At 41.5% G+C, this 26,799-nt stretch overlaps 1 protein-coding gene across 3 annotated transcripts in view; it reads right to left on the bottom strand.

Annotated features, from left to right (window-relative positions):
- The window catches only part of SPTBN5 (spectrin beta, non-erythrocytic 5), a 404,631-nt gene that overhangs the window by 101,190 nt on the left and 276,642 nt on the right, over positions 1-26,799 (bottom strand). For all 3 annotated transcript variants that reach the window (XM_077464540.1, XM_077464541.1, XM_077464539.1), the window contains exons 35-43: positions 20,903-21,007; positions 17,352-17,540; positions 17,101-17,256; positions 15,084-15,275; positions 14,850-14,945; positions 10,400-10,518; positions 6,113-6,227; positions 2,537-2,650; positions 1,676-1,797 (exon numbers count right to left, since the gene is read on the bottom strand). In XM_077464540.1, coding sequence (XP_077320666.1) covers positions 1,676-1,797; positions 2,537-2,650; positions 6,113-6,227; positions 10,400-10,518; positions 14,850-14,945; positions 15,084-15,275; positions 17,101-17,256; positions 17,352-17,540; positions 20,903-21,007 — 1,208 coding nt within the window. The remainder of the gene's footprint in view (positions 1-1,675; positions 1,798-2,536; positions 2,651-6,112; positions 6,228-10,399; positions 10,519-14,849; positions 14,946-15,083; positions 15,276-17,100; positions 17,257-17,351; positions 17,541-20,902; positions 21,008-26,799) is intronic.

Raw genomic sequence — 26,799 nt, forward strand, 5'->3', positions numbered from 1 at the left:
TAAGCCATATTTATCAAAATTAAAAGAAAGAAATGCTTGAAATATATTATTCTGTTTGTTACACATCTATATAAGATATGAGTTTGACTTTTTGAATTCAATTACTGAAATAAATTAACTTTTTGATGATATTCTAATTTTATGAGATGCACCTGTAAATGTAAAATAAAAAATCCACAAATCAAGTCAATAAGCCGCAAGCTCTCTAGGGGGCACCCACAGCCATTAAAACGTCATTCATAATCTTCCTAGCATTAGTTAAAAAATACATTTTATTGGCTGCCCTAGGTAACTCCTCCACTTTCTCCTTCATCCTCTTTAATAGAATAATGTACACTAATCATACTCATAGCAGCTTTAAGTCAAGGGGTCAGGATATAACCTCTTTGCCTGGGAATTTTGTAGCAAAGTAAAAGAGTGTGTGTTCACCCTCTTTATTAAACCAAGTCAATTATCAGTAGTGTCGGTTCACACTGGTGCAGCTTCAAAGCCGCCCAACTCTGAAGCCACCCCATACAGCGCAACTTCAGCATGGCTTGCAAACGACTTCTCTAAAAGAAGTGAATGTAGATTGCTCTGAAGTTGCCTCAAAAGGTACTGAAACCTTTTTCTAAGTCCGAGCAACTTGAGTTGCTCCGATTACAACGGTTCCATTGCACTGTATGGAGCGTGACTTGTCACGTGGCTATGCCGCCTGACAGGTCGACTCAGTGTGAACTGTGCCTAAAAGGGAGTTAAACTTTAAGAAAAAAATGGTTATTTGTGTGCCCAAGCTATCTCCAATGAGTTTTGTATAAGCTACTTTAGAACACTAGTTATTAGGTACCTTATCCTACAAACTGATAATGTCCATTTTCCTTGGAGAATACATGGCCAATAACCTTTATCTCAAAGAATAAAATTATCTGGATCTGGTTTGAAGCGCCATTTAGTTCTATCCTCATTTTATCCTTTGGAAAATGTGGAGGAAAGTGTATACAGACATTAAAGATTGCTTTGTTTAATGTTTTGAAAGAAATGAAAAAAAAAAGCTCTCTATTTTGGTGCTACCTGGGACAGGAAAGTGGGAAATGGGAAATGAACATACACAGCAATAATTCGATTTTATTTTTCCTAATAAAAGGGTAAAGGTTAACCTACGTTACTACATTGCTCTATAACACCATCTATGAGTTTCCCTTCACTTTCATTCCATTACTGGGGGCCCGAAGAACGTTAAATACTCCCAACCAAGTGAAAACAAGAATGAAGCTCATACGCCTCCCCACTGTATCCAAGACAGGAAACAGAATTAATGTTATAGAAAAGTTCTGCTAAAAATTCATTCACGGAAATGTGAAAACCACTTTGTATGTTACTTCATGTGTTTCTAGTCACATGGCTAGATCTATATGTAAAAATGAAATGCTCAAAGAGATCAATTGGGATCTTCCAGCAGGGAAATCAAGCTTGCTGGCACCTACACAAAAATGATTCTGTATATTGGTTTGGGCTGGTCTGACCCTTAATGAGCTGTGTTGTTTTAAAAAATGAATCTTTAGAGATTTAGCTAGGAGCTGAATGCTCTCAATAGAAATGCAATTATTACTGATCTATGATCTGCCCTTAGTAAAGTAACACACGGAATACGTCTGTTACTTTATAAATAGCATTGGTTAGGCTGCCTTTCCAATACCTCTGGTTAGCCTGGAGCTGGAGTTTTTGCCAGCTGTCTGTCATCTCCGTCTCTTTTGAGGTAAGGCGTTCACTCATTGATGAATTTCCACGGCACAGACGTTTGGCTTCTTGATGCAGAGCCTGCAAGGGAATATTTATGTAAAAAAATAATTTTAGTTCCTGAAGGTTCTTGGCAAGTGATGGTATTTTCCGAGAATAATGTTGATCAGATCCCAACAAAAGTAGGAAACAATTTGTAAACAGATCCTCAAACTTGGCAATATATGTTGGACATTTAACTACTTAATTCAAAGTATTTGCATATAGTAAATTGTCCATAGACTAAATCTGAATAATGAAGAGACACTGCGGTGTCCATTTACAAATAATTTCACCCAAGTTTCACATTTTCTACACTAATGTACGTTTGAAAAAATGTGAATTGGGTGAAAGTCGTGTGAATCCTGAGTGAAAACACTGATAAATAGACCCCTATGTATGAATAATTGAAAGCACTGCATTCATGTAAAAATGAACGTGCTTATTATAATTAGAGTGGAACTAAAGGGTGAATACTTACCTGTCCAAAAGTCCCTTCTGGGGGGGGGGGGGGGGGGTTGACGTCACTCCTGTGCATGCCCAGGGGCTAGTCATCCCAGCACTGAGAGACCAGTGGCACTGTAAGCTGGGTCTCTCAGCTCAGTTTAGAGTGCTGGAGAAGACGGTAGGCAGGTGGGGTAATTTTAATGTGCATGTCTCTTCTGCAATAAAAGCCTGCCTGCTCACTGTTTTCCTTTTACAGTGGAACTTCAGTTCCACTTTAAGCTACCTGATCTTCAATTCTCCAAGGTTTTTGCTGTATTAGTTTGTGCTTACGTACCTCTTTCTGTGTCTGGATGACCTTGATTTCACGAAGAGTTTCTTCATGTCTCCGTATTAAGTTGGTGACACTCTCTACATCCTTTCCACAGTCCAAGGCCTGCATGAGCACACTCTAAAATGGATGGATAAAATTGAATTAATAAATATTAAGAGCTGGTTACTGCTATCACAAGACTTACTCCATCTGCATGGACTTTCTGTCTATTGTATACAGATATGCTTAAATTATAGTATACATTTAGCCCAAACTTTTTTTTTTTTTGCCCTCTATGTCCTATTAGGGGGGCTTCATTTCCTTCCTGTCCTGGAGATGCAGAAGGAACAGGAAGGAAGAGAAAATCTCCCCAAAGCAAGAGGAATTCCCATCTCATACAGTTATCACCAGAACAGTGACCCTCATGTCCTAGACACCAAGATAATTAGAGGGGTTGAATATCCCAAGTACGACTACAGACAACAATAAAAACTTGACAGGGGATCTAACCCTTCCCTGCTGTATCCAGAAAATAAAAGTTTTGCCTTTACATACACGTTAACAAAAACTGCATTGCATTAGTAGGACAAATCCTTCAAATGCTTTAGGTACATGGTGGAATGTTCAGTAATTATGGAAGACCCAAAACACCCACCCAAAACTATTATTTTTGTATGGTAGTAAAAGTGATGGGGTCTATCACTGGGTAAAATATACTTGCCCTGATGAAGTTATCCCAGTTGTCCACTTTGCTTATTGCTCACATTAGTTCTGTTATAATTATTATTATACAGGATTTATATAGCACCGACAGTTCACGCAGCGCTATACAACTTGAGGGTACAGGCATACCCCACTTTTAAGTACACAATGGGGTTTATTTACTAAAGCTGGAAAGTGCAAAATCAGGCTCGCTTCTGCATAGAAACCAATGAGCTTCCAGGTTTTATTACCAAAGCTTAATTGAACAATCTGGGGTTAGAAGCTCATTGGTTTCTATGCAGAAAGGAGCCTGATTTTGCACTTTCCAGCTTTAGTAAATAAACCCCATTGTGTACTTAAAAGTGGGGTATGCCTGTATACAGCAGCACAAATACAATACACTTTAATACAGTAGGAATCAGAGAGCCCTGCTTGTTATATATGAAACATACCCACTTAATCTTGTCATTAAATTATCTGAAGTGTATAGCTTGCTTCCTATACAATTTGGTTCAGCAATACCAATTTCCTCCACCAGTTCATCCTTACATTTAGAATGCAATTGGAAAATAATTGGCAATGTCGGACTATAGTCACAATTCTAGCAATTTGTGTTGCTGACTTACTTATCTTTCAATATGTGCCTTTAAAGTTTTTTTTTATTTTTTATTGAAAAGTTTTCAAATAATACAAAACATATAAACATAGGCTATCAGTATGTGCAGAATTACAGATGTTTCAAAAAGTATTAATTATGATTTTATTTACTTGCAATAGTTTCCATCATTACATACCATTTTTGCATAAACCAAAGACCCATACTTAAGAGAGATTTAAAAAAAAATAACTAAGAAAACATATGTTATAAAAAAATACACAGCGTTATAATGATGCTTCTGACATAGAGGTATGCAATCTATAACATAGTAAACTGAGAGCAGACTAAACAGAAGGGTGTACTGCTAGACCTGCAGGTGGCTGTAATGGTGGGTCATGCTAATGGCATGACACAGATGTGCAGCATAAGTCACGGGGGAGCAGTATTCTTACCACTACAAAGTTTTCAACCCTGAAATTATACATAATGACTTTCTTTTCTCAAAGAAAATACTGTTTATAGTACTAATTAGGAGACTTTCAGGCAATGTTCCTTTGGAAACATATGCAAACAAGGGCCTTTGGATAATGCCACATTTTACATGGCAGATCTATAAGTAAATGAACTGCCTAATGTTTCATAAAGTGACTCTGTCATGAGAACAGTATGGGGTCTGCCATTATTGCCCTCTCTTTTGAGAATGTTAGATCCCTGGCTTTCATGTAAATGCTTTGGCTTTGATAATTTTTCCCTGACCCAGAACAAGTTCTCAGATAATTTTTATTTATTTTGTCTTTTGATTTATTTGGTGATCTATCACATAAAATCCCAATAAAACACATTTACGTTTTTGGTTGTAATGTGGCATAGTTTACCTTTACAAAAAAGGTACGTAAGGGACATCTGTACATAAAAAAAAAAAACTGGGCAGCTTTGACAAAAGGTTAAATAATGCCCTTGCTATAGGTGTAGGTCAATCACGTGGAACCAACTGGGATATCGCTGCAATCTCCACTCAGGGCTGATGCAAGGATTTTTGACACCCTAGGCGAAACTTCATTTTACCGCCCCATTGGCTCCACCCCTGACCCCACCTCCTTTGCTCTGCCCATGTGACAGGAGGCGGCACTACACTGGAAGCAACAGCTCTGCTTGCTCCAGCGCTGGCTCCAATGCTGCGCTGGGCCTCTAATTACACTACCTGCCAGATGGAGCAGCTGCCTAAGACTGAGCTAGTTACATGCTGTAGCCTGCAGAGCATGCAGACGCGGAGGGAAACCAGTGGCTGGGCGCCCCTAGGCAGCTACCTAGTTTGCCTAGTGGTAGCACCGGCCCTGTCTCCACTGCAATCCAAAGAAGGCTCCAAAACCCAGTGCCTTGGCTCTGCAGGCTCTGAAACCCCACTGCAGCACAATTCACATAAAAGCACTGGCACATCGGTATGAATCAGCAAAATGGTTATTTTTAATTAAAGACAGTAAAATACTGCAAATGGAAAGCCAATGTGTTCCAGCCACTCAGGCCTTAATCATGGCCATGATTAAGCCATGAACAGCAAAAACGTGTTGGATTTCTAGTCGCTGTATTTCACTGTCTTCAATAAAACATTATTGCTTTGCTGAAAAATCCTGGCTGAAAACTTCCCAGAGATGCCAAGTTTGTTTTTATCTACAGATGCCCCTTATCTGCATAGACAGTTTTGTGGTAAAGGTGAACTATTCCTTTAATGCACATTTTTCCGAAAACTACATCAAAGATGTGTCCAGCAGCACATTCAATAATGTGAACCCACATTGCACCTAAAATGTGCAGATGTAACATTTGAAGGCTGATCTATATAAATGGAAAAAATAATTATATTTGTGTTGCTTATAACAACAAGATTCCAACTTTATAGCATAAGCTAGAATGGAAAAAACAATACCGGCTATAAGAATCACATCACTTTGGCTTTATATCTTTTTTTTAAACAAGAAAACTTTGGCTTTATATCTATTATACAGACTTTTAGCGGCAAGCCCATGTTTTCCTACCAGGTCCTGAATGACCTGACTGAATAGCAGTTTTGTGTTCAAACATGGCCACAATACAGAGAATGTCCTCACCCCCCATTTAAACGAAGCATGCCTGAAATAACTGAAATGATTTCCCAGGATAAAATGTTTTGACAACTGTATAGGTAATTAGACTTCACACTTTAGAAGCATTGCATTGTGTGGTAGCAGCACAATATCTCTTTGACTCTCCATGTAAAGTTTTCCCGACTCTGTAATCCCACTTGTCATACTTTCCCCCTGTACCTTTTCACTCATTCTTTCGTTAATGTCATCAATTTCACGGATCAAGGCGTGAATCTCCAGGGCTCCTTCTAATGCCTTGCGATATTTATTTAGGTCACCGTGGAAACTATTCCACCTAAAGAAAAACAAAGTATCCAAGTTATACCATCATACATATGTTTAAAACAAATCTCACTTTCAGAAACTGCTCTGGTATAAAAGCCAGGGCAAACGATGCATTTTTACGACATCACACTAACAGGCAAAATACAGCCATGTAAAAGTCAGCATACTAAAGACTTACTATTAGGATTTAGAACCCAGTCACGTTATACCCAAGGAGATACACTACATGGCTTAAAGTGGAACCCTAGTTTTGTTATATTAAAGAAATCCTTTCAGACGAACAATCATTTTAGCAAACATCAAGTCTGACCATTACTGCCTTGTCAACTATTTGACCTCACATGCTTTCTTCCAGCTCCTAAATATGCTTAAGGGCTCAAATCGCATTTTCTTTGCTTTCTAAAGAGTGATCCAAACTCAGCAGTGTTATCACCTCCTCACTGCCTGCTTTAACCCCTTGAACCCCACACCAGCATGCTGCAACCACATGCATTGCATGTGGTTGTGGGGTACTTGCAGAATGGCCCCACTCACTGGAATGGGTCATGTTTGGTTGCTGCTATGCCTGCAAAAAGCAACAGGGGGTGTAAATGCTGCTGTGGCGCTGAAGCAAGGCATCGTGCCTGCAGCATGGGTACACCCCCAGTCGTTGTCTCTGCAGCCAAACGGGGAGTGGTTGGGAGACAGTAAAAGCACGGCTCTTCAACTGCTAGTGTGAATGAGCCCTAACAATGACAAATAACAGAGCCCAGTAGCTGCTTATTTCTCCCTTAATGCTTTTGCAATCATTGATTTGATTTTGCAATCATTGACAAGATGTCCTGGCTGAATTGAGCAGAGTCAGTATGCGTCGATTAGCAGAAAATACAAAGATATACGCAGCTCAAAAGGGTGAGCCGGCTCGAGCGGCATGCTCTCCTCCATGCAGTGTGCTCGTCCAGTCACAGCTGTGGCAATTAGGAAAAGAAGAGTCTGGATGGCTGCACACCAAGCTGAGATCCAAAAACGCCTTTATTCATATAAAACCATGAAAGACATGAAGAGCACTACATATACAAGCAGGGGAGTGTCAGAAACCATGAATCAGACTGAGATAGAAGTACAGTTAAATCACACTTGTTTAATCATAATAATAAAAAGGTAAACAGGATCTGGAGCCAGAAGGAATGACAGCCAAGCAAGTCTTTAACGGGAACACAGGCGAGTGTCTCTAGAGATGTGGCCAGGGCGAAGGTAGAGATCCAGTGGGTTGGACAGCTTAAGTAGGCAGGACTGACAAGCAGGATATCCTCAACAGGTGAGTCACTGTGGAGAAAAGGGAGCTGGCAATTAGCCGACAGTTGAGCGGCCAGTTTTGAGAAGGAAGCCCTGACAGTACCCCCTCCTCAACGACCACTCCCCCTCAGAGGACCACCAGGCTTGAGGGGAAAATGTCTATGGAAATCACAGAGGAGGACATGTACATCCGAGGATGAGACCCAAGAGCGTTCCTCTGGACTGTACCCTTTCCAATGCACCAGGAACTGTATGTGCCCACGGAACCTACGGGAGTCAACAATGGACTGTACTTCATACTCCTCATGGTTCTCAACCTGTACAGTGTGGGGGCGATGCACCAAGGTGGTAAAGCGGTTGCAGACCAAAGGTTTTAATAAGGAGACATTAAATATATTCGAGATACGCATATTAGAAGGAAGGTCTAATGCGTTAATCACTGGATTAATCTTGTGAATAATACAAAAAGGGCCAATAAACTGAAGTGCGAACTTCAGAGAGGGAACACGAGGTTTGCGAGATGACAGCCAGACCCTGTCCCCAACCTGGTAGGAAGGCGCAGGCAGGCGTCTGCGGTCAGCATGGAGTCTGTAACTATCATTAGCATGTCGCAAAGCCTCCTGGACTTGTGCCCAAATGGAACGAAGAACACGGAGATGCTCCTCTAATGCAGGAATACTCTGCAGAACAAACAAGACAGGCAACATGGAAGGTTGGAAACCATAGTTCGCCATAAACGGGGACAACCGGGAAGAAGAATTCAAGGCACTATTTTGAGCAAACTACGCCTACGCTAAGAGGTCTGACCAGTTGTTATGATGGTCAGAAATATAGCAACGTAGGAATTGCTTCAAGGACTGATTAGCTTGTTCTGCGGCCCCATTAGACTGAGATACACAGAAGAGAAAGCAAGCTGAATTCCCAACTGTGCACAAAAGGCTCGCCAGAACCGGGACACAAACTGGCTACCCCTGTCCAAGACAATCACCTTGTGTAGCCCATGTAAGCGAAAGATCTCCTGAGGAAAAATGGAAGCCAGTTCCCTAGAAGTGGGCAACTTCTTAAGTGGAATACAAAGGGACATTTTCGAGAACCGGTCAACCACCATAAGGATAACTGTGTTGCCATGGGAGTTGGGTAACTCCATTATGAAATCCATAGACAGGTGGGTCCAGGGCCTCTCTTTATTGGGTATGGGTTGTAGGAGGCCCACTGTAAAGTGTCGTGGGGGACCAGTCAGGGGGACCAGAGAAACAGGAACGCAGGAACAAACACATGTTGGGATAGGAAATGACTCAGGCAACAGGTATTGATCAAAGCACAGCTAAATAGTGTGTTTGAGTGACAGGCTAGGAGGGCACTGGGTGTATATGTGCTATGTCAACTAGCATGTGAAATCCAGCAATACTCCTATCTCCCAGTCTTGGAATAAAGCAGGCTGTAAAGGTAGGAAAAACAAATTTTGCTACATATTGCAGATTAGCTTTGCTACTAATCTATAACACTTGTTCTGTGAAAGATCCTCAGAGATCACAACAAAGCCAGTTTAAGTCATATTTTAACAGCCTAGAAATGTATACAAAGCTTTTATTTGATGCATTGATTCAGTAAACAAACTACTTAGATTATTTTATCATACACAAACAAACATTTGAAAAAAATGCAATTTATACTTACCATCTTATAATTAAAAAGAAAACTTTTTTTATACAGTGTTTTTTTAGTCTGTATATCACTTTAACAACTGCAGCCACTACTTTTGTCACAATGTGTTCCATGTGATCACTAGGATCGACTGTCACTGTGATCACATGATCAAGAGCCATACTGATTGATTCCTTAATGCTGAATCTGAATAGGCAGCTCTAATTTACAGTGTGGTCACATAACTGGTTTTGCTATTGGACATCTATTGACATATCCTTAGCACAGGGTATCATGCTGATCCACAATAATAAACAGATTGTAAGCAGGAAGTGACTCTATTATAAAGTCTAATGTCAGATGTTAATAGGGCAGCAAACTATCAGGTGACATCTGACAGCAGACACTCTTTTAATGAATTAGACTACATAGTACTAATAATGTAAGAATAAATTCAGATTTTTGCATAAATCCTTTGATCAGTTCTCTTGAAATATAACTGATGTGCAATAGAAAACAGACCATATTTCCTTGAAGGGTAAGTTCATCTTTACCAAAAAACTGCCTATGCAGGTAAGGGACAACTGTAGATAAAAACAAGCTATGCAGCTTTGACCAAAGTTAAATAATGCCACTGCTATAGGTGTAGGGCATTTATGTACTTCCGGAAGCATAGGCATAAAACTCCTAGATGGCATCATTCTGTCCTGCATTGTTGCTAGGATGTTGCTAAGACACTCCTAGCCAATTCAAACCCTCTTGCATGTGCTCGCTCTCTCTCCCCTGTGACAGTAGCACTGAGCTCAGTGATGCTGAGACAGAGAAGATAGTGGACTGCACATATGCAAGGGTTTGAGAGCTCACTCCTGTGATGATGGGGTGAACAGTAACAGCTAGGAGTGTCTTAGCAATGTTCTAGCAGCAAGACAAGATGGGATGATGCCATTCAATCGGGTTTCCAGAGATATAAAAAAAGGCCTACACCTATGGCAAGGGCATTATCCAACTTTATTCAAAGCTGCACAGTTCATTTATATCTACAGGTACCCCTTACCTGCATAGGAATTTTTTTTTAGTAGAGTCGAACAAACCCTTTAAAACAATGTGATAAATAAGTATTATTTGTAATGTACAGGAGCCGATAAGCCCAGATCTTGTGTATTATACTGTATAAGTACTGCCAAAAGTTTAGTAAGCAGGTTTCACCCCTTAATAATGTAATTTGATGATGATATGTCCATGATAGGAGGACAGATCACATACTTATCATTCAGCTGTTTCTTCCTCTGAGATATAGTCTTCACTTCTTCCTGGTTCTGTCTCTCCAGCTTGGTGGCCAAAGCATTAATAGCTTTTATGTGGGCATCATCCACTGTCTCTTGCTACAGAAAAGACAGAAGTATAAATACAAAACACACACAGTAGTTCCCAATCAGTGATAATGCTATGGTAAGTTTATCTAGAAATAACTAGGTATTATTTATAATAAATACATAGGACCAAGGACCTAGGATCACACCAATGGGCATCAATGAAAATTATATTTAATATATTTATAAATATGAAATATTTAAAATATTTATTATTAGAAATATATTATTGTCATTTGCATGGCACAAAGGCATGTGCCTAATTATTGGAAAACATTCCAAGGAAATTACAAGCAACTTCATCAACTGATATTTAACATTTGAAGTGCATGTGGGAGGGGCGACATCTCACAGCACTCATGCCTGCCAGTTAGTAGAGGGGACCAAACTAAAACTTGTGTTTTAATATAAAAAAAAAAAACAGGGACCTGAGGACTTGATGCTTTTTGGTACTGAAGGCAATGGAAGTAGATGTGGCGCTATACCTATGAAATTCCCAGGATGGTATAATTAATAATATAAAAAAGGAACATGATAATGTGAAAAATAATTTGAAAATTAATAAATAAATGAAAATTATGAATAAATAAATAAGTGAATAAATAAATAAATATATATGTGTGTATATGTGCTATCTTAATACGTGTAAAATTAATTAATTAAATTTCTTCCTAATACCCTAATAAATGACCCCTACCCTGTAGATGGCATTTATTGATTATGCACAATTGCAATGTGTATACATGTGTATGTATACATATATATGTATGTATATAATTTATTTATATATTTTTTACTATGGATGATCCAATTTCCATGTATTTATGTTCCGCAGTTCTTTTGCCCCTGGGGGATGCTGTTCGTTGTGCCTGCTGTGTTTGGGCTGCTCCCTGTCCTCTTTTTCCCGGGTGTTGCGATTCGTGCTAGGCGCCGCCCCCTGCCCCCCATTGGTTTGACCAGGTGACATGGGGGCATATCAGCCTTGTGCGTATCGACGCCACGCTCATGCCACACCAGTGACGTCCTTAGTGAGCGCCGTTTGGTTACCATGGCATTGTTCAACTAGCTGATGTTTGGCGGGAGTGCAGTTTTGGCGCCATTTGGCGGCCGGATGGCTCCCGCTCGTCATCACGCTTGCGTGACGTTGGCGCACGTCCGCCCTATTTGGCTGGCCGGTTTGGACATCCCCATGCACAGCTGACTAGATGACCGGTCTGCCCTGCCTGTTCTTTATCACGTACTGATCTGTTTCCCGTTATTTAGGGGTACTTATACACATCATGGTTTCTTCACATACTCCCTTTTCTCACTTATGTTTCAATTTAATTATATTCATGCTGATCTTTTATGGTCATCACTTAACATTAGTGTATATGGTCACTTCTTTATCTCTTATTTTTTTGTCTGTTCACACACCTTCCTCACTTTTTATTGTTTTACTCCTTTGCAACCTCTGTGCACATTTTCTAGGTGGCTTTTTGATTGGTTCTACCTGTGCACTGGCGCTTCATTCTTTTCACTTTCTTTCTCTAGGCATTTTATTTCTTTGGTATTTGGCAGTGCTACCAGGTTCATCACATAAACAATATCCCTTACCTATTTTACAGATTCTACCTGCCGCTATTGGCATAATACTCCAATTACTTTATTTACCTGCTGGCTGGGGGCTCCTTCTTGTCGGCCGGGTGCTTTGGGCGGGCTCTTTGCGCCACAGCTCCCGGGGGAGGCTTGATGTGGCGACCCATGCACAACGGGACAGCTTATGCTCTGCATTCCAACGGGATGTAAGTTCTGTGGATTTGACTATTTCTTTTTTATACAAAATGTATTTATTTACAATATTTCTTATTATTTAGGCTTTTTAATGTAGAATTTCTGTTATTATTTATTATTTACAGACATTGTATATTCGCTCCTGATGAGTCGGTCAACCGACGAAACGCGTCACGCATTTGAGGATGTAACCCCTCACATTTCCATAATTGTTTACAATATTTTTATGAATTCTATTGTACATTATTACTGCATTACTTTTTTGGAAATTTCTTCTTTTTCCTTGTTATGATTATCAACGCTCCATATCATGTTTACTTGGATATTATGCCTGTATATGTATTGAATACTTTCTGGTCATATAGCAATTTTCCCTGATACTTGTGTATAATTGATAATAAAACTCCTACTCTTATATTGGTTTTTGGAGCCTGCCTCATTTAAAGTCCCACACTCGTTTTGTTTTTTGAATTCCTAATACATCTAAAATATGCATACAATAAATAATATCATATTCATAATCCATAAAATATACCATAAACCATTTCCTTAAAATAAACGTGATAGTAAACAAAAAAAAGTGATAATCCGAACCCCGCTCGGGGTTAAATAATAACTGTGATAAAGAAAAAAAGGTATTCAATGTATAATGTGTTAAGAAATGAGTCCAGCTAAGGATTAGCCAATTAGTCCAAACGGTGCAAGGAAAATAGAAAGTTTCCACTTGAAAAAGAGAATATCCACTTCAAAGTAAAGAGAGATTCCCCAACATGTGTATCCAAAAAAGGAGTTCTTATTGCCCACACCAGATCCACTGCCCCCCTTGGGGGTAATCTCGCTGCCACAGTGTGAGCCCCTGTGTCGCTGTGTGGTTTTCCTCTGGGGGTTCCTTTAAGTGGTCCGTTGGGGATACCTCTGGCAATGTATTAATAAAAGAGAAGGGCATCCATAGTGTAAAACCGTCTTGAAACTCACTTTATTATATAAAAGATTCTACTCACATTTATACAATGTATCACTCGTATATTCAAAACAAAGCCATCATCCGCCGTAGCGTTCTAAGCCGGAGAGAATGCGTCTATTGGCCACGCCCCATGGGCTGGCGGCTTTGTTTTGAATATACGAGTGATACATTGTATAAATGTGAGCAGAATCTTTTATATAATAAAGTGAGTTTCAAGACGGTTTTACACTATGGACGCCCTTCTCTTTTATTAATACATTGCCAGAGGTATCCCCAACGGACCACTTAAAGGAACCCCCAGAGGAACACCCCACAGCGACACAGGGGCTCACACTGTGGCAGCGAGATTACCCCCAAGGGGAGCAGTGGATCTGGTGAGGGCAATAAGAACTCCTTTTTTTTGGATACACATGTTGGGGAATCTCTCTTTACTTTGAAGTGGATATTCTCTTTTTCAAGTGGAAACTTTCTATTTTCCTTGCACCGTTTGGACTAATTGGCTAATCCTTAGCTGGATCCATTTCTTAACACATTATACTGCACTTTTTTTGAATACCTTTTTTTCTTTATCACAGTTATTATTTAACCCCGAGCAGGGTTCGGATTATCACTTTTTATTGTTTACTATCACATTTATTTTAAGGAAATGGTTTATGGTATATTTTATGGATTATGAATATGATATTATTTATTGTATGCATATTTTAGATGTATTAGGAAGAAATTTAATTAATTAATTTTACACGTATTAAGATAGCACATATACACACATATATATTTATTTATTTATTCACTTATTTATTTATTCATAATTTTCATTTATTTATTAATTTTCAAATTATTTTTCACATTATCATGTTCCTTTTTTATATTATTTGCCGATATTAATTATACCATCCTGGGAATTTCATAGGTATAGCGCCACATCTACTTCCATTGCCTTCATTGACATAATACCCCCTCCCCTTCTCTTTGGGGTGGAATTATTTAGTAGAGGCTTCTCATACCCATATATACCAGCTCTTTAACAGCCCATAGCGCAATCTCACCCCCCTTCTTTGTCTTTTTGGTACTCACCTTGCTGGAAAATATCTCTACACTTAGTTCATTTAAATTCATCACTTTGAAGTGCATTTACAGTGAAAACTTTTAGTTTTCTTGTTTAGCTCTGGATATAGTAAAGAGTTAAACATTGTCACTTTTTTTGGCCCCATTGGGAAGATTTCACTTCACTTCTTGTCCCGAAAAGTGTCAGAAAACTTCTATAATGTGTTCATGTTGGAAGATTTTTAGTCATGAATTGTTCTGGTGCCAACTGAAAATTTTGGATTTTCCCTAACTTTTTGTCTTGCCAACAATAGCCAACAGAGGATGAAAGTGACATTTCTGTGCAATACCCTTGCATAGAGCAGGTAAGTGTTACCTCTTTTTTATTTTATTTTAATGTTAATATTACTTAATGTGTTTGTGTACTTTGACTGTCTGCTCAGCCAGTAAGAGTTGGTCAAACGAGTTGTTACAAAGTCAAGAAAAGCCCAGTTAGATTGGGGGGGGGGGGGGTAAAAAAAGATGAAAAAGAAGAAACAGAAAAACAATTCTTTAATACCCCAGATCCAGCTCCACGAAATTCATTCAATTTCCTTGTAAGCTGCAGACAGTGTTCATAGTCTTCTCCAAGATCTCCAACATTAATCATCACCTCCTGAAAAGTAAATTACCACCAGTCAACGTACACTATATGTATATACAGTATACGGAATATACAAATTAGGAAGTCAGACACAGAAAATCAGAGTAAGATACATGTAGTAACACTGTGGAAGAACACTAACAAGCTCACCTTCTCTCGGATCCAGGCCTCCACCTGGTCCACCTTCTGTAGGAACTCTAACAGGTCCCTCTTGTCTTCCAGCATTTTGCCACGAGCAGCAACTGCTTTCTTCAGTTTTTCCCATTCATCCTGGAGCACACGACTTTTTCTATGTATATCAGAATACTTTGGGTGTTGAGAAGTCAGCAGTGAGTTCCCTGTCTGTACATAAACAACAATGATGTAAGTCACAAAGCAAGTTAAACATAGCCATTTTCAGAATTATGGGGCCTAAGTTTTCAGAGGCATTAATTGTGCTTCCATCTGTTACTGCCAGTCTGAAACCCTCTGGCCACCACCTCAACCGAAAGTATCCCAAACTGCCGGAAATAAGTGGTCACAGGGCCTGAAACCTTCAAGGCATGGAAATTAAGACATTTGTTACAGTAACCAACCAGATGGCAGCTGTCATTTTCCTGTTACTTAACTGAAAATCTATTAACGAGGAATAGTGGACAATTTCTTCCTCCAGATTTAGTACATAGCATCATTGTAATAGATCACAATGCCCAAAGAACAACCTGCCTTTACAAGAATTTATTCTATCAAACCCTCATACAACAAAGAGTCCAAATGATGTGTGTCATGAAGGGAAAATACTGAATCAACTAGAAAAACATATACATACAGTAATGCAAATGCATTCTAAACAAACAGAAATCGCAGTGACAGATCAAATAATAGCAGCTGGCAAAAACATGTTGTTGTACAAAGATATAAATTCACATTGCCGTGCTTATTTTGACAAATAGAAACCATAAAGCAAATATCATGTCTTGATATATGGAAAGTGAATAGAAACCATAAAGCAAATATCATGTCTTGATATATGGAAAGTGAAAAGAAAAATATATATATTAGTCCCAAATAAGTCCAGATTCAATAAAAAGTATGATAAGGAAAGTATTTTCTGTCCAAATATTTCCAACATCAAAGTGTACCTCCACCTTAAGTATAAAGGACTCTTAACAAAATAAGAGGACCCTTTACGTACAAAGACTCACGTGAGCTTGTTGATTAATACATCATCTGTGAAGGACCTGAAACAACCTCCAAATCTGCATACAGGGTTGGACATCCATCGACAAAAGGTAGTCAACCGTGACATGAAATAAATTTATTCTGTGACCGGTATTTTATTACTAAGCGCTAGCTTATTTTAATGAGTGCTAGTGGCTAGTTTCCTTCTTTTTTTTAAAAAGTATTTTTACGGTTTTACGCTATGTGAGCCTTCCCAGTTTTTATTTCATATCACAGTTGACTTTTGTCCATGGGTGTGATGCCATGGTAACTATGTATGGAGATTTGGAGGCAGTTTCATGTCCTTTTACAGATAATGTATTAACTTAAAAAGCTCACGTGACTCTGTACGTAAAGGGTTCATTTGTTTTGTTAAGAGTCCTTTATATTTAAGGTAGAGGTACACTTTTGGTGTTGAAAATACTTTTCTCATCACACTTGTTATTGAATCTGGACTTATTTGGGACTATTATCTATATATTTTTTCACTTTTCATATATCAAGACACAATATGTGCTTTATGAATTCTGTTTGTCACAATAAGAGTGGCAATGTTAATTTTTATCTTCGTAATGCAAATTCTGCATTTGTAACATTGTAGTCAAAACACAGAATCCAGAATGGTGCAGGAAGAAAAATAAAATGAGTTGCTTCACTTATTAGTAACAGATACGTGGGCTGTACTATGACTCCCGTCTGCTATAGCACTGCAGAGAAAACCCTTATACTCCACTTGCAAAGATTTATTAACAGAGTTTGCTACTAAGGACCTCCTCTTCCTGGCAATTTACCAATTCTAAAGGCAATAAGGGGGAAAGGCTGGGATGCAAAATATTGGCCTGTTACAATCCCTACATAAGTGCACAAGACAGCTTTCCTCTCCAATCTCTTGGTGGAATTCTGTCACCGTCACCACTGATAGGCTGACACTGCTATCACTGCAGAAAAAACTTTGGTAGTTCATTACCTGAATAACAGTCTGAATATTTGTTTCATGAGCCAGGATCTCAGCCTCAAACACCTGATGTTTTTGCAGCAGTTTCAGTTTACTTTGCAGGTCCTGAGACCCCTGGTAGGCTTCGTCATCCAACTTCTGCATGCGTTCATTAATCCAGTACTGTGCCTGCAAGTTGAAGGCATTAATACAAATAGATTACTATAAGCTATTTAAACTTAGAAAGAAGTGAAGTTATTCTTGAATGTCACATGCTGTATTACCTCTGTGAAGTTCTGGTAGAAGGTAGCAAGCAGGAATGCGATCTGCAACTCTTCCCGACGGACCTTGCTAAGTTGCTTCACCTTGTCCCTCCGATCTATGACAGATTTCAGTTTGTCCTGCACCTGTCTTCCGTCCTCTTTTCTACTCACTTCTTGAATTCTGTCTGCTTGTTCTTGCAGCAATGCCACCTACAATAGCCAGCAATAATATATAACTGGATTATCCTAAAGAACATATGTATGTGTATAAGCAAATGCCATACAGAATAGTAAAAGTGGACCAAGCTGTTCCAAGTTAGCAGGCCATCCCAATAATTAAAAAAAAGAAGGTTGTAATTTCCCATACTTAGAATTCTTAAAGTGTACTTGAAGCCACTTATTTTGAGTTTAAGGTGGAATAGAGAATGTTTAGAACCTCTTTCAGATTTTTATTGTTGTCACTGCTAGAGAGATTCATTTTTTTAATTTGTCTTGATGGGGTCAGAGTCTAGGGAGGACTGGAAGGTGCCAGAGTTCTGGGGAGTGTTAGAGGGAGCCAGAGTGGGCCAGAGTTCAAGGATGGGCCAGAGGTTGCTGGAGTTCCAAGGAGGGCCAGGGTGGGCCATAGGGGGCTGGAGTTCCAGAGAGGGCCAGAGGGGGGTCGAAAGAGGCCAGGGGGAGTAAAAGCTCTGGGAAGGGCCAAAGGGGTCCAGATTCCTGAGTAGGACGAAAAGGCGCAAGAAAAGGCCAAAGGGGATAATAGGGTTCCAGAGTTCTGGTGTGGGCTGGAGTTACAGGGAAGGCCATAGTGGGACAGAGGAGGCCGGAGTTCCGGAGAGGGCCAGAGGGGGCCACAGAGGGCCAGAGGAGGCCAGAGTTCTGGCGGGGACCTGAGGGAGCCAGTGTCCAGGGGAAGGCCAGAGTGGGCCAGAAAGGCCTGGAGTTCCAGGGAGGGCCAGAGAAGGGCAGAGTTCTGGGGAGGGTCAAAGTGAGCAAGTGGCAGCCACAGATCCAGGGACAGAGTTCTAGCAAGGGCCAGGTGGGCCAAAGTTCTGGTGAGAGCGGGGGGACTTAGGTCCGTCAAGAACTGGGGGGGAAAGAATTCCAGCAAGGGCTGGAAGGTGCTTGAGTTTCAATGAGGGCTGGAGTTCCAACAAAGGCCAGGGAAATCAGAGTTGGTAAGGGCCAAGGGGGCCGAGGGCTGGGAGGTGGCTCAGTTCCATTGAGGGCTGGATTTCTGGTGAAGTCAGAAAGGGGCCGATGTTCTGGTGAGGGGCAAGGGGGGCAGAATTCCGACAAGGGTAGAGAGGGTCAGCAGTTCAGACGAGGGCCAAAAAGAGGCCAGGGGCCAGAGCCAGGGTCAGGGTGGCCGGATTTCTGGTGAGGGCCAGGGGGGCTGAAGTTCAGGCGAGGGGTAGGTGAGACTGGGTGGGCCTGAGTTCTGGCGAAGGTTGGGAGGTTAAAATTTATTTAGATGAGCACTGCAGTTCCAATGAGGGCAGGGGGGGCCACAGTTCTGTGAGGGCCGGGGGGGCAGAGTTCCAGCAAAGGCTGGAAGGTGCTTCAGTTCCGACGAGAGCCAGATTTCCGACAAAGGCAGAAAGGGGCCAGAGGTCTGGCGAGGGCTAGGGGTTCAGAGTTTCCGGTGAGGGCAGGGAGGCCAGAGTTCTGCAAGGGCCAGGCAGCCAGAATTCCAGCAAAGTCTGGGAGGTGCCCCAGTTGCGATGAGGACTAGATTTCTGGTGAGGGCAGAAAGGGGTCAGAGTTCCGGTGCAGGTCAAGAGGGGCTGCAGTTCAGGCGAGGGCCAAGAGCGGCTGGAGGTTTGACGAGGGGGAAGGTAAGTGCTGGGAACCTGTTCTGGCAAAGGTCAAAAGAGCTGGAGTTCTGGCAAAGGCTTGTAGGGGCTGGCGAGGGCCAGATTTATGGTGAGATCTGGGGGGCTAGGTTCCCAGAGTTTCTGCGAAGGCATGGAGAGTGGAGTTATGGCAAGGGCTGAGGGGCTGGTATTCTGGCGAGGGCTGGGGGGCAGAGATCCGGTGAGGACTGAGGGGCCAAGAGGGCTGGGTGACTAGAGTTCCAGTGAGAGCCAAGGGGATGGAGTGGCCGGGGGAGCAAGCATTCCAGAGAGGGCTGGGGGTGAAGATCCGTCAAGTGCTGGAAGGGGCCTGTGAGGTGTCCCTCAAAGTACCTGTGAGGACCAGGATAGGCCAGTTTATCCGTGAGGGCCAGAGGGGGTCAGAGTTCTGGGAGGGCTGAAGAAGCCCAGAGCTCCAGGAAAAGTCTGATGAGGCCAGAAGGGGGTGGCATTAAGGGAAGGGCTGGAGTTCTAGGAAGGCCAGGCCTGGAAGGGGCCAGAGTTCCGGGAGGGCCAGAGTTCCAGGGAAGGGCCATACTGGGCTGGAGTTTCAAGGAGGGCCAGAATTCCAGGGAGGGCCAGCAGGGGCTGGAGTTTTGGAGAGGGCCATAGGAGGCTGAAGTGGGCCAGAGTTATGGAGAGAGCCAGAGGGGTCTAGGGAATGCCAGAGTTCTGGGGAGGGCCAGAGAAGGCCAAAGTTCTGGGGAGGGCTAGAGGGGCAGGAGTTATGGGAAGGGTTAGAGGGGGCAGAAGAGGGCCAGAGTTCCAGGAAGGGTCTGACCAATGTTACCAGGACTAAAACTGATATAGAATCCAAAAATTTGAGTTGTCGCCAAACAAGAATAGAGGGGAAACCTTCCATAGGGAACACCTGGTGACAACTGTCAAAGAGGGAAATATCCTTACTTTGAACAGATTCCTCTTCATTTCTTGACATGTCTACAGATCAAACGGTGAAGGGAAATCAACCAACTGGGACACAGATGGTAGCCCCTAACAAGGGTTTTTAGGGCTCTCCTACTGTATCCAAAGTGGACAAAACATTTTTTTAAACTCTTGGCTTTAGATATTCTTTGACGATTCCGAAGATAGCTTTTCAATGGTTGTTCTATAGTGATGTATTATTGCAAGCAATAATCAAATTGATTACATCACATGCTAACTATGGATAAGTGAATATGCCTGGATTAAGCTGACCAACACTTTAGGAAAACTTGTTATAAGTTCCAAAACTTTGTTGCAAATCCCATTGACATATATGGGGAATGAATATTTTCATTCAATTCTGGCCACTTGGGCTAAAAAGCAAGCTTTTTGCACAAAAGCAATTGGAATCTGGGCACTGTCATTGGGGCCATGTATCAAAACCAAAATAAAAATGAAAAAAGAATCTCTCCCTACACATAACGGTAAGCTTTTCTCAACAACTTAAACACACAAGGGTTGATTTGCTAAAACTCTCAGCTCTGCACAGAAACCAATCAGCTTAGTTATGGTGTTACCAAACACCCCTTTAATATCTGGGAAGTTGTATGGAAAATCCAATCAGTTAGGACAGGGTTTGGGTTTTAATTTTACAACAGATTTGCTTTATACCAAAGGCGGTCCTGGCATTTTTTAAATCAGTAAATTAAACATGTATAAAAACAAGCACTCTCTGCACTTATTTTCCTACCCCTACTTTTAGGAAATAGAATGTATACAGTAACCACCTACCTTTTCATCCTGGGAATAGAGAAGCTTTTCGAAGGCCTCATGTTTTTTGATCAGCTGTTCTATTTCTCCAGCAGTGGCCCCAAGGTCACCAGACTTTAGAGTGGCCTGAAAAATACAGAAAGAATCATTAAACAAACTTCCACTAAACCAATGTTTGCATTTAAATTGGCCACATAAGTTTGGTTCAGTGTAATGGAGAAACCACCATACCAAAAATACCTCCTTTTTATAGGGTACTCATAATGGACAATAAAAAGAACTTACAGGTAGCCATTCCTACTCTTTATAACAAAGCTCAATAGGTCTGAACCATAAAAAAAAAACTCTTTCTGCCACAGGTGCTGATGTAGAGGAGGAGGTGGGTATTGCAAGAGAAAGAATTGTGTACTTAAGTTCAACAGCTCAAATTCTTACAAGGATTTTCTGTTTCTTTTTTTTTAAGCAAATGTGATGGAATAATAAACCATACAACTAAGATCTTAAGCACAGAGGTAACAGCATAACCTGTTGGTGCATATGTTTTTTTTTTCCATGTGTTACTCCAGCATAGTTCAGAGCTCCACCAAAGTCCCCTTAAATTGGAAAACAGGCCCATCCTCATCTTAGTGTTATACCTGGTACTTGAGCTACCAACCCTTCAACCTTTCTGATTTGGCCACATTTGTGAGTATGTGGTATGGTTCCGGTCAGCAATCCTCAGGAATGATGAGCCCGAATTGCAGAGAGTCCAGAGAAGGGCAAAAATGCTAATAGGGGGGCTCAGTTATGTGGAACAACTACAAACAGTAAACTTTTTCTCCCAGGAGAAGAGGAGATATGATCACAAAAAACAGATCTTTAAATGGTGACTCTAGCATTAGGAGGAAACTATTTAAGCTAAGGTCTCTAAAGAAGACACCCAAAATTAAGTCAGACAAGAAGCAGTTCAATCTTAAACTGTATAAGGGGGTCTTTAAAGTGGGATTCCACCAAAAAAAAAAATATTAAAAGCCAGCAGCTATGAATACTACAGCTGCTGACTTTTAATAAATGGACACTCACCTGTCCCGGGTTCCAGCGATGCCGGCAGCCGAGGCCGATCGATCGCTCGGCCCTCGGCTGCTGCCGCCACCATTCTAGGTGAGGGAATCAGGAAGTGAAGCGAATCGGCTTCACTTCCCGGTTCCCTACTGCGCATGCGCGAGTTGCGCCGCGCAATAGGAAATCTCCGCGCTGTCACTGGGACCCGTGTGTGTCCCAGCAGACAGCGCGGCAGGGCAGGAAATGGCGTAGACTCCCACAGGAGTCTATGCCCAGAAGTGGGTGTAAATACCTGCCTTTGACAGGTATCTCCACCCCCCTCCCCCCTGAAAGGTGTCAATTGTGACACCGGAGGGGGGGAGGGATCCGATCAGTGGAGGTTCCACTTTAGGGTGGAATCCCGCTTTAAGTGGGTGACTTGTATAGCACTACCTATGTGAACTGAATTGCCTCAGGGTGCTTTTTCTTGCCACCATTTGCGGCTTTGCGTTATCCTTTTACCCTGTAAGGTCCTGGTATGCTTACAAACACATACACATACACATATTAAGGCCAATTTTTTTTTGGATTTAGACAAGGTCTAATTAACCTACCAGCATGTCTTTGGAGTGTGGGAGGAAACCGGAGTACCTGGAGGAAACCCATGCATGCACAGGGAGAACATGCAAACTCCATGCAGATGGTGTCGTGGTCAGGATTTGAAACAGCGACCCTATTGCTGCTAGGTGAAAGTGCTAACCACTACACCACTGTGCTGCCCTTTACTCTAAGGACGTTAAGGATTTGGAACTTTCTTCCACATTTGGAGGTGTCAGCGGGGAGTGAAGATAAATTAAAAAAAAACTTTTCTTAGCAAACATGATGTACAGAGATATGGAAAATGTTTTCAACCTTACCAACTATGCAACCTCTCTCTAACCCTTCATCTCAGCCTGAACTTTAACATTAACTTAACCCCTAATCACAACACTTAACTTCAACCTAACCTTCAACTTAACCCCTAATCATAACTCTTATTTTCAACCTAATCTTCAACTTCAACCTAACCCCTAAACCTGACTGATATACTATATTTATTATGATCAGTTAAAATGTTTTTTAGTTTTGGATAGAATGGGGAATGATTAGAGCCACTGTTGAGGTTTTACTTCTACACAGATTTTAGAGAGATCTCCCCTCATTTATTATCCTGGGACAGGCAAAAAAGTGAGAAAAGATGAAATTTAAAATAGCAATACAGAAATACAACTTGTTTTTAGAGTAGAGTAGGGGAAGGCTAGAAGAAGGCTAGAAGATTAGCTATTATTTCCATCTGATTCAGATTTTTCATCACTCCCAGTCTGGTGAAACCATTGTTATTGGGACAGCAAGTGGGTAGAAATGTATTTAACAAAGCCCCAGATAGCAGAAAAAACCTTATAGGGGTTGCAATCCTTCCCCTTCCAGACAAGGACTCTCTTTCATCTTGCACACTATGTATATAATGAACAAATTCCAAGAGTCCATCAGTTTGAATATTAGCTCTTGAAATCTCAGCATCTGGAAAGAGCATTTGCGGTGGTGAAGAATGTTTACATTACTCCATAAAAAAGCTTTTGTACTATGGCAGTACAGGGATAAAAAGCCCACTGTATGGTTTGCCATTATTTACTGAAAACAAATATCTACTTGGAAGTAAACTGAGCCCAAAGACCGCTTTTACTTGACAATATGCTTTGGGTCTTTAGAACAGATGTTTTTCCGAGTAATATATTATGCCTCGTATTTGTGGAATTTGTTTGAACGGATGGTAGTATATAAGCCTAGTAATAAAGGAACGTTAAAAAAAAAAAAAAACTGAAGCTGTCCTGATTGTTTCTCGGGAACTGTAGACGAGAACCATAATGTCACATTTTTTTCATTTAGGTTAAAAAACACCTAACGTGTATCTGATTGACTAACTGCAAACAGCTGCTTGAAAGCAATGGTACATGATTTCAAAACAAAATCCCATAGACTAAAGAATTCCTCCACAAGTTAACCACTTTGTAACCAGTAGAATATCAGACCCCACGATAACAAAACTTAGAGCATTACATTCAGCGGGCATGTATTGTTTTACTGCAGCATTTTTATGAAAATAAAATTTGGTATGACTTTCACATTTTTAGAAGCTTGCTTCTTTTATATTTTATAAAATTAAATATATTAGTTTGTAGATTGGCCACTGGAGGTAGCAAACGCCCAATTTGCAATTACTCCACTTGCCTTCTTAACAGCTGTAAAAAATAGGACATTCGTTAAACAGGGAGCGCATTGATTTCAGTGATTTAGCCAACTTGCAGACTTCAGCAAAGGAACATCATGGCCTCATGGACACACTGGGCGTTTAACCCCGGTGCATGTGGCTCCAGGGTTTAAGTGTTGGTGGAATGTACAGGTGCACCATCCAGCTCTGCTGCAAGCAGTCTGTCAAACTCGATGAGAGTCTAACAGCTATGAATGTCGAATGGTTATGGATAGTGCACAGAGAGATACTTATGTTTGGGGCAGTAAGCACCCTGGTATGATTGCCCAGAACACAGACTGCTTGAGTTCCGAGCATTCGTCCTTGGGCACATACTGCTTACTAGATTATATGGACCTTCTATCACGGAAGGTCAGTATCACTTGTGGCTTTAACCCCAGTCAGGGCCTTTATACATGCCAGGAGTCACTTAGGGCATTTAGAATTCACATTCAAATATCGATATCACAAATGGTTCCCATGTAAAAACCTTAAAAATGTATTGTAAATAAAAAAAAAATTGCACTTACGACAAGGAGAGCATATAATCGCATTGGAGTCAAATTCAAGCCGTCCAGCTATTCGTAACTACCCGTCCTTCCGGGAATCGAAAAAGTGAGAAGACATCAGCACGTCGTTCCAACCTACGCATTTCATCATAAGATGATGTCGCTGGGGGCACAGGTTCCCCCGATGATGCCATCTTATGATGAAATGTGTAGGGTTGCGAATAGCTGGCCAGCTTGAATTTCACTCCAATTCGTTTATATGCTCTCCTTGTTGTAAGTGCAATATTATTTTTTATCTACAATAAAAGTTTTTTTACACTATGGAAAGTTTTTTATATTTTGGAAACTATTTGTGATATCGATATTTGGATGTGGATTCCTCATGCCCTAAGCAACTCCTGGCATGTATAAAGGCCCTGGCTGGGTTTAGAGCCACCAGTGATACTGCCCTTTCCATGATAAAAGGTTGTTACAATCTGGTAAGCGACCATTTTGCCTATGGTGCTGGTGATTAACACTGGATCCTACAACCTAAGGTGGTGGATGGTGCAGATGTTATCACAGACCTTTTTCCCATTTCGGACTATATATATATATATATAAACAAGCTAGGGGTTTCCTTTTTAAAGTTTATTGCAGGCTAACTTGGATGGGGCTTAGGGAAGCTCCAGAACACTGAACAGGAATGGGAGGATACTCTTCCTTTTGCAGATACTTCACAGAACAGTCCCTTAAGCAGTAGGACATGAAGTAGACAATACTGGGGCACCATAAGCAATGTTCCAGGCCAGGCAAACCTTAATACTTGTACACCAGGGGTTAACAGTAGCAATCACTGGGCTCCCTCTCTCAAGTCTGTACTCACAGTGTCCCTGGGTCTTGGATGTCTCCCTCCAGACTCAGGCAGTCTCCTCAGTGAAGCTGCCAGATCCTCAGCGAAACCCATCTTTTTAACTCTCAAAGAATTTGCAGCAGGATAGACCCCCCAGCTATGCACAGCTGGGACCTCAGTGAGAATAGTACAGTGTTCAGCTGGAATGCCAGGAAAAGCAGTAGCCCTTCTGGCTGGTAACCTCTCCTCTTGGAAGAAGAATGCGGTACTCTGGGGCTCCAAACTAGCCACCATCTGGGCACACTCCCCAGGGATTGGCTAGTGCCACATAAATATTCAAGCTGCTCATTTGACCTTCCTATCCACTACATTATGGAATCCTCTAGACAGGGGGAAGCAATCAAACCTGAGATCTGCCGAGTCTAGGGCAGCCTAAAGTAATCACATGCTGCGCTATTGATTACAGGAGAGCCACAGAGATAAATTTGCCTAACTTAAAGCGGAGCTGTACCCAAAAGGGGAAGTTCCATTTTAAGGCCTCCTCCCTTCCTCCCTCCCTCCTCTTTAGGAAATTAAACTTTTTTTGAGGTGGGGGGCAGACTGGGTACCTGATTTTGACAGGTATCATCTCCGAGTGCCTAGGCCAGGCATGTCCAAAGTCTGGCCCGGTTTCAAATGGCCTCGACTGGTGATTTGGACATGAATATATTTGTGGCCCCCAAAGAATACCCGAGTGTCGGGGGCCAGACAAGATATATATGCTGGCTGCCTTGGAGGGGACAGGGAGGGGGTGGGATGAGTGCTGTACACACAGACGTATTTCCTGTTTACAAGGCGGCCTCTATAATACTAAGTCCTGTCTCCTGCTCTGCCTTTGGATAACTGTTCTGTCCATCATAAGAGGCATGTCTTTGCATTAAAAAGGCCGCCTCTTAAACAGCACAACTGTGTGTATGGCACTCATCCCACCCTCTCCCCTCCAAGGCTGCAGATGGGCATGGCTAAGGCTACACTGATGGCAATTGTGAGTCTGCATTCATGGCAATGGGGATGCTACAATGGTGGTGCTGCATTCATGGCAATGGTAGTGCTGCATTCATGGCAATGGAGATGCTGCATTCATGGCAATGGGGGTGCTGCAATGAAGGTGCTGCATTCAAGGCAATGGGGATGATGCAATGGTGGTTCTGCATTCATGGCAATGGTAAGGCTGCATTCAATGCAACAGTGGGGCTGCATTCATGGCAATGGTGGTGCTGCACTCATGGCA

The sequence above is a fragment of the Lithobates pipiens genome, unplaced genomic scaffold, assembly GCF_037356315.1.
Source record: "Lithobates pipiens isolate NorthernLeopardFrog02 unplaced genomic scaffold, aLitPip1_a1.2 Scaffold_30, whole genome shotgun sequence".
Taxonomy (NCBI): domain Eukaryota; kingdom Metazoa; phylum Chordata; class Amphibia; order Anura; family Ranidae; genus Lithobates; species Lithobates pipiens.